The following is a 16,021-nucleotide window of genomic DNA, read 5'->3' on the forward strand; positions in this document are numbered from 1 at the left end:
CTGGATGGCCGAGCCCAGAGAGTTGTGGTGAATGGAGTTAAATCCAGCTGGCAGCCTGTCACAAGCGGTATTCCCCAGGGATCAGTTTTGGGGCCAGTTCTGTTTAATATCTTTATCAATGGTCTGGACGAGGGGATTGAGTGCTCCCTCAGTGAGTTTGCAGATGACACCAAATTGGACAGGAGTGTCAATCTACTTGAGGGTAGGAAGGCTCTGCAGAGGGATCTGGACAGGCTGGATCAGTGGGCCGAGGTCAGTTGTATGAGGTTTAACAAGGTCAAGTGCTGGGTCCTGCACTTGGGTCACAACAACCCCAAGCAACGCTACAGGCTTGGAGAAGAGTGACCGGAAAGCTGCCTGGCAGAAAAGGACCTGGGGATAGTGGTCGACAGCCGGATGAACATGAGCCAGCAGTGTAGCCAGGAAGGCCAGTGGCATCCTGGCTTGTATCAGGAATAGTGTGGCCAGCAGGAGTAGGGAAGTGATCGTGCCCCTGTACTCAACGCTGGTGAAGCCACACCTCGAGTACTGTGTTCAGTTTTGGGCCCCTTACTACAAGAAGCACATGGAGGTGCTGGAGTGTGTTCAGAGAATGGCAACAAAGTTGGTGAAGGGTCTGTAGAACAAGTCTTATGAGGAGCAGCTGAGGGAACTGGGGTGGTTTAGTCTGGAGAAGAGGAGGCTCAGGAGGGACCTTCTTGCTCTCTACAACTACCCGAAAGGAGGTTGTAGCGAGTTGGGTGTTGGTCTCTTCTCCCAAGTAATGAGTGATAGGACAAGAGGAAATGGCCTCAAGTTGCATCAGGGGAGGTTTAGATTTCTGTACTGAAAGAGTGGTCAAGCATTGGAACAGGCTGCCCAGGGAAGTGGTGGAGTCACCATCACTGGAGGTGTTCAAAAAAACATGTAGACGTGGCACTTTGGAACATGGTTCAGTAGTCATGGTGGTGTTGGGATGATGGTTGGGCTTGCTGATCTTAGAGGTCTTTTCCAACCTTAATGATTCTATGATTCCATGAAATAAATTGTCTCTCACAAAAACTTGTATCCTGCTATTCATTCTGTGTGCAGTGAAATGAAGTCTGCATTCGCTTTCTCACTTACATTTCTGCTCATACATTTGAAGGTTATTGTCACACCTCACCTTAGTCATGCGTAGTATGAACTTGGAAAGCCATGCTGTACTTCTGCACCTTTGAGTTGTCACTAGTGTTAAATGTTTTGAAACGTTATGAGAATGATGAGGTTGAGATGCCTTTTGAAGGGAATGAGATCTTTAGAGAAAAATTGTAGTTGCTGTTTAAGCCTCTCTTCTGCCTTACATGATTTTGGCATCTCGTAATTGAACATGAGAAGAAAACTTGGTAATGTGGTCTGCTTTCTAGAAAGTGTTGTGCATCAGGTATAACATGCAGCCTGAAATCTGTCTCCAGGGGATCCATGCGGATTGGGAAGGATTTTATCCTGTTCACAAAGAAAGACAGCACTATGACTTGCCTCCTCTTGTCACGGACGTTCCATGAGGAAGAAGGCATCGATGAGGTTTGCATGTACTGTGTTGTAATGAACCAATATGGTGAATGCTGTCTCACCTGAACTTCCCCAGCTCTCACAGGAGAAGAGTCTGTCTCAGTGTTGGTTACCACTCTGGCTGGATCAGTGTATGGTGTTCTTGTGGTGGTATGCTTGTAGGCGTTCTGCAGAGCTGTCAAAAGGTTTTTTTCTTTTGGTTTTAACTCTGTTTGAGATGTCTCTCTAAACTACAGCAAGTTTGAAGGGCTCCTTTCAATTACTTGAAGTTGCTTATGCTGAGTTCAGGGCACGTCCAGACTTCTTGCATTTTCCTTTTCCCACAAAATTTGAGTTTGAGATGTATTTAAATTTATTCCTCTGATTTGATTTTCTGTAGAGGATTAAAGGTATGGTTGAAGTTGCTACACGCAGGTCATGAACTCCAGACGTGTCTCTTCTTTCGGATTTTTTTTTTTTTTTAAATAAAAAATCAGCATGGTTCTACCTATTGAAAACTTGTATATCTTACAGCCTCATTCAGGGATTGTTGTTCTGTGTCCAGACTCCTGACATGGAAGTATTTTTGTGCTAAAATGCAAGTATTTTCCAGGCAAGGCCAATAATGAAAAGTTTCACATTTGCACTGGGGTAGTGTCTATATCTGAGAAAGCATTTTCCATTGTGATAGTGCAGGGAGCTCTACAAAGAAGCTGTTGAGGGAGCAGTGCTTGCTAGTGGCCGGCTGATCGCTGAAGCAAGTTGGGAACAGTGATGTAGTTCCCACAGTGACTTTGGAGCCAGAAATTTTGGCTTGACCTCAATTCTAAAGCGAGGACAGGATTTGCTGTCCTTGAGAGGCAGCTGTAGTCTGTAACTCTGTCTGTGTTTTAGTTCTAAATGGCAGAAAACACCCATAACCTTGCCAGAATCCTATAAAAATAAGAAAGAGTGAGACTGGGATAAATATAAGTGAAGGATATTTGAGTTCAAGAGAGAAGTTAAGCACAGAGGTTGACATTTTTAAAGAAGCAAAGTTTGGGTGTTTTTTTAGTATTATGAAAGGTGTTACAAGAGGAGGGAAAAACAGTGTGGAGTGTGTGAGTAGCCAGTACCACACAGGTTACTTGAGAACGATTCAGTCTAGGACTAGATGTAGAAAGACAACTCAGAGGCTGGTAAAGAGAGGTCCTCGAGCATTTCACAGAAGTGCAGACCACTGAAAAGCTAGGAAGGACTCTTGCAGTGACTTAGGGGGTGTCGGAAGGGGCAAGTTGCTAGGCCGTGATCCTCAGAAGGAGATGATGGAAGTGGGTGAGCTTGAGTTGCTCTTGGTACAATGTGATTTACAGGTCATCGTTCCCCTGCCCACCTGGAACACACGAAGCCAAGAGCCTGTGACTGACAACATGGAGAAGTTTGCTATTGAGACGGAGCTAATTTACAAGTATTCCCCATTCAAATCAGGGCAAGAAGTGATGGAGCAGTTTAATAAGATCCATGGTGAGAAAGGTACGTATGGATGGTGCTGATCACAGGAAGGGTATCTGGGGTTTGGTTGGGATTCACCTGATGAATTTGTTACTTGCTCAGGCACCCTTGTGATCATCTTTAACCTCAAACTAATGGATAACGGAGAGCCAGAGCTGGATGTGACTTCTGACCCACAAGATATTCAGATGGCAGAAACAACCCCAGAGGGAACGTAAGTGTGATGGGTGTTACAGGGCCTTGGGCTCTGATCAAATTATGTGTCGGGTTTGGCTATATACTCTGTGCATGTTCTTTTAAAAAGCTTCTCTTTCTGTGGTGAATTGGAGATTTTAGAAGACCTTTAGTTTGTTCTTTCGCAGTTTGGAGTTCACGCGTGTAAATGGCCTGCAGGCGTTATGGTTGTGTGTTTGGTGTGAATGCCTGCATTGGCTTGTCTCAGCTTAGTCAAAGCAGCAGACGATGCCTTTCTTTAGGCACCTTAAGCTATAGGTTTAATTTTCTGTACTCATCAAGGTTTAATTTTCTACACTCATCAAGGATGTTTTTGTCAGAATGACAGCTGGCCCTGAGTCTGTGCTGCTTTCAAACTGATGTTTGGTTTTGTGATTAAATGGACCCTGGCAAAATGAGAGATGCTGTGCAGGTCAGCCTCCATGAGTGAGTGCTACGGGTGGGTGCAGGTGGGATGTATCACCAGGTCTTTCTGGGAGCAGGGGTAGCTCCTGGACTTCCCTGCAGAGAAGGAAGAACGATGTGCTCAGAGAGCAGCTGGAGGAGCAGAGGGCCTTGTTAAAACACAGCTGAGTGTTTGCTGAGTTGTTCAGTTGTAGCCTGAAGAGGAAAAACTGAGCTGAACTGAGCCAAATACTTGATTAAATCCCAGAGCTCCATGGGCACACCTAGCAAGCTTTACCTTTTTTATGAGATTACACGTTTCTTCTGTGAAGTGCTCGAATTTCCTGTAGAAATACAGCTTCAAACACTATAAACCTAGTTATTTCTGTATGTATTAGCTTGGTGTTACTGAGTACACAGGTGCAGCAAACTTCTTGGGGATCTCCAGGGATCAAATATGTTTCTCAGTTTCTTTAATGCCTGCTGGTGAGCTTTCATGATTACCACTGATCACTGGAAGGAGTTTCTTCCTCCTGACCTTGTGACAGCATTTCTCTGTGCGATCGGTGCATTTTCTATCGTAGCGTACTCCTGATAACCGAAGGGTATGAGAATGCACTAGCAAGTGGGGCACACACTTACTGTTAAATGGTCCAGTTTATACATTTGACCTTTATTATCCAGCTGTATTCAAAACATCCTTTTCAAGCTAAAGTAATACATGTGGCAGTGTTTTGTAACAGTGTTTAAAATGTGCAGCTCAATAGAAAATCTCTGTGGAAGACTTAGTTAGAAAAAATTTAAAAGAAAAGCCTCACCTAGTGTAGCTGCATGTTAACTACAATAGAATGGCCTTTTCTTTTGTCTAGCTTTCTTGCTGAAGGTTGTGTCTTTGGCATGTTTTGAAGTAGATGGCTATTTGCTGAGATGGTAACAGTTACAATTGCATGAGGTGTGAATCCTGCCATAGGTGTTTAAAATACATCAGATGTAGTGCAGAGCAGCGTGGGGAGGTGCTTCTGTTGGTCACTTGGCTCCTGGGTAGCAGTTTATTGAGAAAGGAGAATCTTGCAAGTTTTGTCTGTGGAGAAACTTGTTCATTTGGTTTGGATAGAGGAGGAGGAGGCTCTATGACAGTAGTATGTCATAGCTCCTCGTAATTGGAGGGGAGTGAAGGGGAAAAAAAATATGAAGGAAAGAGGAAGTGGAATGCAGACTGAAAGAGACTCCAAGATGAGCACTCTGACTAAAGAGACGCTGACTACTTAGGGCATGAATGGATGGAGTCATCTTAGGGCTACATGGACCAGACTGGGAGAATGTCTGATGGTAGTCCTACAAGGAAACACTGAACAAACTGCTCAGTCTCTGTAAGCATCCATCTCTTGCAGAAAGCCTGAGCGCCGCTCCTTCCGTGCCTATGCTGCTGTGCTTTATATTGATCCCAGAATGAGGATCTTCATAAATGGACACAAAGTACAAACCAAACGACTTTCATGCTGCCTATACAAGCCAAGGTAAGTGTTGGACCCAAAGTCTGCAGATATGTGGGACCTTTTAGATTTTCCATACAGAAGAGGTTTAGCATTTTTCTCTCCAGGTGTACCATGCATAATTCCACGTTACAGCCACAGAAACAGATCGTAAGAGAATGGGATGTGGTATTGACATCATGGAAAAACAGCTGGGGAGTGGAAAATCTGATGCGTTTGAAAATCACATGAGTAATTTGTGTAATTTGGCTCCCTTTCAGAGCAAACAAAGAAATGAAGATACCAGGTGTTCAAAATGCCATATCCATACAACACTGGGTAACTGTTTTTCTTAAGTAGGATGAGGAAATACATATGGTGGGTGTTGGAATTATTTCTGAAAAGATACTACACTAAGCAGTTTGAAGCAATTGCTTTGAAAATTAACTTTTAGCTGATCTAGATTTGAATAGAGACTGAGAAATACCTTTCCCTATCTGTCTTTTAAATTCGATTAAAAAATTTGAAAGTGAGCTGAGGTGTGCTGCCAGTTAGCTTAACAGGGACTGGAAAAGACGGAGGGGAAAGGAAAACAGATATTTAAGTCTGCTTGAGGCAATAGTGTTCTTCTGTCCTTGGGAGCACACAGGCAGCATTCTAGATTCCTTAACATGATTTGCCTTAATAAAATAGTAGCGGTTTTATAGAGTACTTGCACACTGGTATAATACAGCATTTCAGATTGCAGTAGTGTTTCAATAGTATGGGCCCACTATCAACCCTTTGGGTACTTTTACTAACTGCAATCAGATGTCATGCCAAAGATTGTTGCCCTAAGAGCCTGGCCAGTTTTCAGCTTACAGCATGATCTGTCCGTCAAGCTTGTACTTGCTCAGCTTCTTAGATGGAAATGTGGGAAATGGTATCAGAAACCTGACTGAAGTCAAGGGAGATTACGTCCATTGCTCTCCACTTGTTGACCAAGCCAGTCGTTTCATTGTAGAAGGCAGTCAGTAGATGCAGTTTGACCTGCCACTGTAAATCCTGATTTGCTGAGTAGAGAATCTCTGAATTTCTGACTGTGTGTTACCTATATGTGAGTGCCATGTGCTGCTTTCTCTTTTGCCGCAGTCTAACAAAAGTACTGTGGAGAGAAAGCAGAGGAGTGCGGCACAGGTTTTTGTCTCACCAGAGACCAGCTTCTTGCGAGACTCCAAGACAGGGTCCCATTGGTATGGATGGTGATAGCATTGTCATGATCATATAACATGGACCAGGTTGCCCCAGATGTTCATCTGTCTCAGTATCTTCTTTTTCAAGTGGTCAGTAGTCAGTTCCCGGGAAGGGATATGAGACTTTTGTCCTATACCATAGGACTGTTTTCTGTTGAAACGAGACTGGTTTTTTAAGCAATTTAGACAGCAGCTCATCTGGGTCCCTGTCACCAATTCTGTATCTGCATTTCATTGTTCTTGGGGAGTAGTTGCAGCTGTAGAAGGGAAATTCAAACTGTGACTGCTTAGCAGTGGTAACTTGTGAGCAAGGAATGACCTGGCATGGAACGCAAGAAGGCCTAACCGAAAACCAGGTTACACTGACTGATGAGATAAGAAATGCTGCGTTATTGTCTCATAACAATGGTATACTGCCAAATGCTCAGGGGCCAGTTGTGGTAAACAGAGCTGGTGCTGGGGATGAACCAAACTCTGGGCTAAGGTGCCCCATGCTGGTGCTCATGGCATCAGTGCTGGTGCAGGTGTATCTAACGAATCTGCTTGTGCTGCATCTTTGCAGACTCCTTGTAGATCTGCTTGTGGTGGTAGGCCACTAAAAGTTCCCCAACGTTATAAAGGCATTTACATTTAAAATCGAGATTAAATGTAATTTAATTACAGTTAAAATGTAGATCACAGCATAGATCTTCTTGGACTTGGGGCACTTGTTGTAGGCTTACCAGGTCTTTCTGGAGAGTGTCCAGACTGCTTACATCTGGTCTCAGACTCCTGACACCAGGTTTAGGCTTCAGAGCTGCATGGCCTTCGGGACATGTCATCAAAGCCTTCACCATGGGTTCTGAGAGCCAGCACTACCCTTGGGCTAAGTGCCCACACTCTGCCCTGGACCCAATCTTTTACTGTCAGACACCTGAGCAAAGCTTAGTCTGCCCTGGGTGACTCTTTCCCGAGGGAAAATCAGTAAATCAGTCCATCCTGAGAGTGGAGTTACTTTGCTTTTACAGCTATAGGTGATTTTTTTTTTTTTCTTTTTTCTCCCTGAACCTGCTGAAAAAGGTTGCTTGTGCCCTGGATTCCATACAGAGTTGGAGCCAGAGCTCATACATCCACATTTAGCTACTGGGCTTTGACTGCTCTGCAGGTTAATACTACTCCCCTGCACTTGCACAGGGACTCTGATGTGTATGGGGGCACATGGGGGAAGTGTACCACTGTTAAGGTGTTCCCTTAGACGACAGTTGATGCAGCAGTGATGCTCAGCTCTTTAGCGTAGATGGTTTTTGCAGAGCCTCAGTAGCCTAGGCCAGGTAACTGTTGAACTTTTCTAGTCCAGCAAAGGGGTGGGTAACAGGCAGTGAAGGTTCTCCTGTCTAACAGCCCAGATAAATGGTGCACTGTGTGTGATACGTATTGAAGGGCTTTTTGCTGGTCCTTGGGGAAGTGTCATGATACCCGAGGCTAAACAGGTGTTCCTTTTACTCATATCCTCCTGATAAAGGCCGGTGAACTACTGTAAAGGAATGCCATTCACCTCTCAGTGTGAAGGCACTTCTGTCCGTCTGTATTGTTGGTTTTATAAGAAAGTGTGTTATAAACTAGCCTGACATGCAAAAGACAGGTCATTACACGATGGTGAGCTGACAAAATACTCCTGACTGTGGTCCTTTTACAAGCTTATTGCCAAACTTTGGGCCAGGTGTCTTTCTGTTTGAAGTGATGCTTTCATGCCCTATGTTGGACATTGGTAGGTACAGCCATCAGCTTCTCTCTGCCATTTGATCTGCTTTCAAGATCTGCTTAGAAGGATTGCATTCAGGAGGTAGTGGCTCCCCTCCAGCGGTAAGACTGTAAGTCAGATTGCCTTGATCTCTGAAGGAAAAGCTTGTACAGTGGCTTATCTGCAGGTTAATGTATTGGTGTTAGAGAACAAAAAATGGAAATCCATCGTGGGCTTTAGGGTATTTAATAGCTGTTACTGATAATTGAGGTTTTGCAGCTGTTTCACTATTCTTTGTCAGGAATAACCGCTTGTCTCCTGAGTTAGGGTGCTTGTTTTCTTTTGTCATCTGCCCTTTGTAGAAGCCGTGTTTCTGTGGGTAGAGGCTTCTCCCTACCTTTCTGGAGCCTGTAACATCCCAATGGCAGGGGCAGGCTGGTTTTGTGCAGATCCTTCACCAGCGTTTGCAGGTGTGATACCCCAGTACCTCCCTGGGAATGGCTCGTCTCCTGAAGGATTGCTTCCATCTGTTCTTCCGTACTAACTGTTTGAACTTGTTTAGCAGTGCAGGCCGTGCAGATAGAAGCAGCCAGGCCGTGTGCAAGGGTGTTCCTTCACAGGGGCACTACAAGACAGTTGTAATGAACATCGTGAAGCTGGGAGAGTGTTTTACTATTGCATCCTGCAGACTTCTTGTCTGTCCAACCTGTTTACATACGTTTTTGCTAGGTACGCTGTTCCAGACCATTTGAGTAGGGGCTTTCCTGGCTGTGACTGGAGTCATTTGGTGTTGGAGAAGAAAGTGAAACAGGAGGGTGGGTGTGGTGATGGCTCACGGTGCCTGTCTGGGACACCCTTTAATTGCTCGCACTGCATTCTGTTGCAAAGGGGGTGCTGTCTGCAAGGTCCCCTTCAGGTAGTGCCCTGCCTCAAAAGCTGGGCGTCTTGAGATAATTCAGCTTCACCCTGCTTCTCGTTTTGTTTTGTTTTGTTTTTCCTCTGGAAAGTCAGGTGGGATGTGGATGAGGTTATTTAGTTATGTAAACATCTTGAAAGCAGTCTGGTTTTTGGAATGTGTTCTCTCTCTTGGCCCCAAGTAGCTTTAATCGACCTTAAGTAGATTTGAGAAGACGGCATCACCAAAAACCTGACTCTGTATCTCCTGACACGGTTACTGGGTGATTTCTGGAAGAGTTCCAGTGAGGAGATCCTTAAGAACAGCAGAAAATGAGTTTAGTAAATGCAAAAATGTATTTAAGCGGACTGTGCTTGTGTGTGAATTTTATGGATTTGGGAAAAAGGGATTTCTGTTGGTGAGACTATTTCTGAGATCAGTATCGACGTCCGTGTCTGCTCGTCCACAGAAACATACCTAAAAATTTTTCATCTGTGCAAGGTGATTTCTGATGGATCTTGATAGATTATCTGCTGTTTGGGGGGATCTTGTCTCTCATTGGGATCTAAATGTGGTTCCTCCTACATTAGTGAGTTGGTCAATCAGGCCTGATGTCCTTATGTGTTTCCGCCTCTCTCTGTGAAAACAGCATTTCTAGTGGCTTTTGCTTTGGCTAAATGCTGGAGAGGTTTATTTTTTCATAAAAAGTTATTTGGGATGGGATTTCCCTCTTGATACATCTGAAACCTGGTGTCAGAGGGTGGTTTGACTTCCTTCTCAGTGTCATCTCCTCTTCCCCATTTACATGCCTGTGAACAGAGGTGATACATACTCAGGAGCTTCTGCCTCTTACACATGCCTGCCTCTTTAATTCTGCAGTAGTCAGACTGTGATCTACATTTGACATAGTATGATATAGGGAAGGTGAAACAAGCCACTACAACTCAAGCACAACTTACAAGGTTGTGAGTCAGTTGTGTAGCATACAGAAATGTCCTGAAACTTTAGGGCTGAAACTTGAAGCCCCATTCAGAGAGTTGCTCAGGCACTTAGGGGCTTGAAGTTAGCCCTGCGTGGAGATGGGCACTGTCAAACTGCACCTGTGGACAGCTGTTTTCAGGAAAAAGGAAGGGTTATTTCTCGGTGATACGAGGTTTTGGAGAAGCTTTCCGTATATATACACTCCTCCTTTCCAATTCTGAAGAAGTTATTCCTCTAAACCTTGGGATTTCTTCCGAGAATGTGGATATGTTTCACCCCCACTGGCTAATGCAGAGAAAGGTATTGTAGTTGCAGCTACTACTAAAGTATCTCTGACTTAAAAAGTTTTTGCCTAATTGCATCCAAAAATACTCAGTTTCTGATATGTAAATCTCCTTCTCCATTTACTGAATCTATTGAGAAGCGTAGAGTAGCATGTGGAGACCTTATTCTTTCATACAGTGAAATCTTGGTTTGACCTTACTGCTGAGATTGCTGATTAATAAGTTTTGATCATCACAGGATGTACAAATATACTTCAAACCGTTTCAAGACCCGTGCAGAGCAAGAGGTGAAGAAAGCAGAGCACATGGCAAGGATAGGTGAGTCTTCGGGGTATGCACTCATCCTGATTTTGCTGTAGCAAAGAAAAGGACTGAAAGAGGCTGCCTTGCTGAATATGACCTGAAATTGCTTGCTTCTGTGATCATGAAAGACATGGGTCTGTTGGAGCAGGTCCAGAGGAGGGCCACAAAAATGATCAGAGGAATGGAACACCTCTCCTATGAAGACAGGCTGAGAGACTTGGGGTGGTTCAGCCTGCAGAAGAGAAGGCTCTGTGGACACCTTATAGCAGCCTTCCAGTACCTGAAGGGGCCTACAAGAGAGCTGGAGAGGGACTTTTTACAAGGGCATGTAGTGATAGGACAAGGGGTAATGGCTTTAAACTGAAAGAGGGTAGATTTAGATTAGATATTAGGAAGAAATTCTTTACTGTGAGGGTGATGAGGCACTGGCAAATGTTGCCCAGAGAAGTTGTGGGTCCCCCCTCCCTGGCAGTGTTCAAAGCCGGGTTGGAAGGGGCTTTGAGCAACCTGGTCTAGTGGGAGGGGTCCCTGCCCATGGCAGGAGGGTTGGAACTAGATGTTCTTTAAGGTGCCTTCCAACCCAAACGATTCTATGATTCTATAATCATGATGGTTGCTCAGGAAATTTGTTATTACAGCGACTACTGATCATAGAATCATAGAAAGTTTTGGGTCGGAAGGGACCCCTAGAGGTCATCTAGTCCGACCCCCCTGCAGCGAGCAGGGGCACTGCTAACGAGATCAGGTTGCTCAGAGCCCTGTCCAACCTGGTCTTGAATGTTTCCAGGGATGGGGCCTCCACCACCTCTCTGGGCAACCCCTTCCAGTGTTTCACCACCCTCATTGTAAAGAATTTCTTCCTTATATCCAGCCTAAACCTACCCGGTTTTAGTTTAAAACCATTACCCCTCGTCCTGTCACTGTTGTCTCTACTAAAAAGATTGTCCCCATCTTTCCTGTCGGCTCCCTTTAAGCACTGAAAGGCTGCAATCAGGTCTCCCTGCAGCCTTCTCTTCTCCAGGCTGAACAAGCCCAACTCTCTCAGCCTGTCCTCCTAGGAGAGGTGCTCCAGCCCTCGGATCATTTTTGTAGCCCTCCTTTGGACCCGCTCCAACAGTTCCATGTCCTTCTTGTGCTGAGGGCTCCAGAGCTGAACGCAGTACTCCAGGTGAGGTCTCACCAGAGCAGAGCAGAGGGGCAGAATCACCTCCCTCGACCTGCTGGCCACGCTTCTCCTGATGCAGCCCAGGACACGGTTGGCCCTCTGGGCTGCCAGCGCACATTGCCCGCTCATGTCCAGCCTTTTGTCTATCAGTACCCCCAAGTCCCTCTCGGCAGAGCTGCTCTCAATCCTTTCATCCCCCAGCCTGTATTGATAGCGGGGATTACCCCGACCCGGGTGTAGGACCTTGCCCTTGGCCTTGTTGAACCTCCTGAGGTTCACACAGGCCCACCTCTCCAGCTTGTGCAGGTAAATTTAAAAAAAAGTTTTTTTGTTTTTTTTTTTTTTGGATGCCATCCAAAGAGATGACCCAGACTTACTTCCATGCAATGAAGGGAGTGTACGTCATTCTCTAAGACTGCTTTCTCTGGGGAATACATGTACAGAATAACCCTTGGAATCACAACTGCCTGCCCTTGCTTCATCTGAAGCTTGGCTAAGCTGCCGCCCTATTACCCAACTGTTCTGCTCTCACCTTTTGCCTATCATTAGCTTTTCATTCTGCTCTCCTTCTGCTTCTTCCCTGTTGAGGCAGTTGTTCAAAAAGTAGATTTTTGTTCTGTCACTTGATGTAAAGTAATTGATCTGGGTGTAGAAGGGAGTTCTGTTTTTTTTATTTTGTCCCCTTCAAGACATAGCTTTTGTCCATCTAGTCTTCCCTATTAAGTCTTATAGTCCTCAGGAGAAACCCAGTTTGACATTATTGGATAGTCAGCATATAGAAATTATATAAGCATATAAATATAGCATATAACTTCATTAAATTTGCACAAATTTAACATAAAAAATGGTCTTCCTATCCCCTAATGAGGAAATGCCATAGTGAAGGCGGAATCTTGGAAGTTGTATGACATGTTGACCTCTGTCTTCTGGTAGGTTTTGTTAATCAACTTCATAAACGAATCAGAGGCATGCGTCCTCTCTCCGTGCGTAAACTGCTCTAGGCGTGTGTGTGCGGAGGTCAGATACGGAAATGACAGTGTCACGTTCCACCTGTGCAGAGTTGTTAAGAGCAGCGTGATTTCAACCCTGCCCAAAGCAAAGCAGCAAAATGAAATTGTGTAAATTGCTGTGTTCCCTATTCCTCCTCTAGGAAGTGCAACCTAACAAGGTAGACTTGAAACTACAAAGTTTAAGCAGATTCTATCCTGTGCCTCAATCCTTGTAGATGAATTTATTTTTTAGATTGAGTCTTATAGCCAAATCAGGTGTTCAGCACACGCTTGCATTGCCTTCTAGAAGGTGCAAATAGCATGATTTAGAGAGACTTCTTTCTTGCAGTAGTCCGTGAGGCCATCGTGATGTTTAAAAGGTGAGTGTCTTAACACTGAAGAATACTGCTATTCAGTGTCCCAGTACCAAGAACAGATACCATTGGCACAGAAATGTAAACTCATTTTCATCATCAAAGCTAGCCCACTGCCTCTGGTGGTGAAGTGGGTGCTGAGCCAAAGGGCTTTGAACATGGTGGTGAAAGCTCATGGCAGACCTCAGGCTGTTTTCTGCAAGAACTAATCATGTGGAGCCTCCAGGACTAAAACATTCTTGTAGCATTAACCTCAGCTTCAATGGCACAGATCTCATTTCTTTGCTTCTAGGAAAATGAATTTAATCTGTAACAACCAGGTTTTCTTGTTCTGCTGTTGATAGAAAAGATTAATTTCTCATCATCTCCAGCATACGCTTTCTCTTGAGAATTCATGCTGCTCTTAGGAGGGATCTTCACCAGAGAACGATTTACAGTTTTCTCTTTCAAAACTAGGGGTGCATTGTGAGAAATGGTGGGTCTCAGCTGAGCTAACCGCAGTTCCAGTGTGCCATGGCTGTCTGCTACGGATGTGTTGGAATCCATCATACTGTAGAACTCTACTGAGGGATTGATGAATCTCTGGAAGTAGCTTATGAGTTTGTTGAACCAAAACTTACGATAACCCAAAAATAGCTATGGGGGGGAAGGAAAGAAAAACAAAGAAAAAAAGATGTATGGGCAGCTGTGACTAGTGGTGACGTGGCTGTGGCACATTCAAGAAAGCATAGCTTGGGAGTGAAGACCTACCTATATTTAAGATGAGGAAAAGCCCCTATTCGTTCCCTGGGAGCTGACTTCCTGCCTCATGCGATAAGCTGTAGCATCCAGATCCCTAAGTGAGTGGATGGACCCAGGAAAGAAATACTCTTCCTGGGCAAGTTAGCTGTGAAAGACCATCAGCTTCTTTTTGTGTATTTCTGAACCGAGACTGAATACTGCACCGAGGCATCTCAGTATTGCCCTTGCCTAGTTTCAAGGAATCCTCTTACAAAGTCTGAAAAGCAAACGAACAGAGAAGGTGAGGAGTTTTGTAGGTGTTCAATACTGAAAGTCATTAACAGCTATGTTCTGCACTGGATATTGGTCTGGAGTGTTTAGTGTCCAGTGACTTGCTTGGCAGTACCATGGATGTGCTGTGTCTGTTGTCCCCTGGGAGGCTGTGAATGTGGATTCTAGCTGCTGTGTGCTTGTCATCCCACTCAGGGCATGCATTTTTGCCCATCAGGGCCTCAACCTTCAGACTTGTAACTGAATCGCTCCCTGTCAGCCATGCCTTCTCAGTTGTCTTTGCGTTAGTGGAGCAGGTTTGACATGTGCCCTTACTGGTCACTGCTGTGTTCTTTTCTCTAGACGCAGTTGCATTTAACCCACCGACTTCTGCCGTACAAGCTTTGAATTAAATGGACCAAGTGTTTTAAACTCTCTCCAGACTCCTGTGTTTTCACATTTAGCCAAGCTGTCGCTTGGTGATGAAGTCAGTCACACAGTGCAATTCTGCTGTGACTTGCTTGGTAAGCAGCTGTGCACCTCAGAACGTGCTTCTGTGGGAATTAGTGGAACAAAACTCGAGTGCATAGAAAGGAAAGGTGATTTTTATTGCAATAGTCTAAGTGCGTTGACTGTGCCCGTTTGCATTCCTGTACCTGCACACATCAAAAACTTGCATTTCCACAAGTAATGCTGGCCATGGCATGGAGGACAATGGATACCAATCATCAAACACTGGCTACAGCATACGGATTCCTTCTGGCTGGCAACTGAGTGCTGTTTTTGGAGAGGTGCTTGGTAATCTCTAGGACCCCATTGCTGTCCTGTCATCCTCTTGCTTACCTCATCCTCTGTAAATCTTAGGCGAGGTTGCTCCTCCACTGTTGTGTTTCCTTGTTTTGGGTGTCTCACAGCTGCAGTCTGTCTCCCTGTTGGGAGAGCAGGGAGGGAGATGGCTCATAAGGTGCGCTGCAACTGTGCTGTTGCCCTCCTGCTGCCGGGGGTGCAGGCCTGCGTCTCACCTTGGTGTAAGCCACACCATCCCTCAGCACGTACCAGTTGTATTTCCAAATCGTGTCTGTGCCTGTCAGCACATGCCGCTCTTCACGTGTGCTTTATCATTCCTTCTAGTCATCTTGCACATGAACATTTCTATTCATACTTTCTTTGTACCAGTCTATTTCTGTTAGAAATCTCTGCAGTTCATGAAGGCTGCAGTGTCACTGCATCCTGTTTCAGAAATTTCCATGCTCGGAAGCGAGCAAAGGGGACGTTGGGGCAAGGTCAGTGCTGCATCTACAGCACACGTGCCCGAGTCAGGTGCTTACAGGTGGGAGGAGCAGCTCTAACTTTGCCTGCCCTAACATGGCATTAGTAGCCAATCGACGTTTACTCCCGTGGACCTCATAGCTTGTGGGATGGAGGAAGATTACTCACTCAGCTAGTCTTTGTGCAGCTGTGAGCAGAACAGGCTTCTGACCTGAAAGGGAACATGAGAGGGTTGTAGCTAATGTGTTTTTGGATGGAGAGCGTACAGATGCAAGGTAGGTGGTGCTAATTTTCCTAAGCACCTTGCGTCTCTATTGTAGGAGAGGGTCTCCTTGATGAAAATGAATTTATTGAATTAATCTTTAACAATACGAGGGTGATGTGTACCTATTGCCAAGCAGTCTCGTTGGTAGTCTGGGAGGGAAGCAAAAGGGGAATTTCTTTTAAGTGACAAAATTTGTGCTTGCAGAGATCATTTGTAGTGGTAGGTTTTCAGAACACTGTGTCCTATTTTGTGTGTAGCACAGATCTGTCTTTTTCCAGGCGAAATTTAGCAATGATCAAAGACAAAAGCGTTTCTTAGAGTAGTCTTTTTCCTTCATCTCTGCAAGTAAATGACCTCTTTAACTCCTTTTCAATCCTGACCTCAGTCTTTGTTTTGTGAGACCCTTTCTCTGCCTTCACACTTCTGGGCAGAGCAGGCAGGTCCACTTGCATCCTTACCCTTTC

At 45.0% G+C, this 16,021-nt stretch overlaps 1 protein-coding gene across 2 annotated transcripts in view; it reads left to right on the forward strand.

Annotated features, from left to right (window-relative positions):
- MORC2 (MORC family CW-type zinc finger 2) overlaps window positions 1-16,021 on the forward strand; it is a 55,321-nt gene that overhangs the window by 21,335 nt on the left and 17,965 nt on the right. For both annotated transcript variants that reach the window (XM_075433470.1, XM_075433469.1), the window contains exons 6-10: window positions 1,434-1,542; window positions 2,862-3,021; window positions 3,103-3,214; window positions 5,010-5,135; window positions 10,441-10,520. In XM_075433470.1, the coding sequence (XP_075289585.1) occupies window positions 1,434-1,542; window positions 2,862-3,021; window positions 3,103-3,214; window positions 5,010-5,135; window positions 10,441-10,520 (587 nt within the window). The remainder of the gene's footprint in view (window positions 1-1,433; window positions 1,543-2,861; window positions 3,022-3,102; window positions 3,215-5,009; window positions 5,136-10,440; window positions 10,521-16,021) is intronic.

The sequence above is a fragment of the Opisthocomus hoazin genome, chromosome 12, assembly GCF_030867145.1.
Source record: "Opisthocomus hoazin isolate bOpiHoa1 chromosome 12, bOpiHoa1.hap1, whole genome shotgun sequence".
NCBI classification, from domain to species: domain Eukaryota; kingdom Metazoa; phylum Chordata; class Aves; order Opisthocomiformes; family Opisthocomidae; genus Opisthocomus; species Opisthocomus hoazin.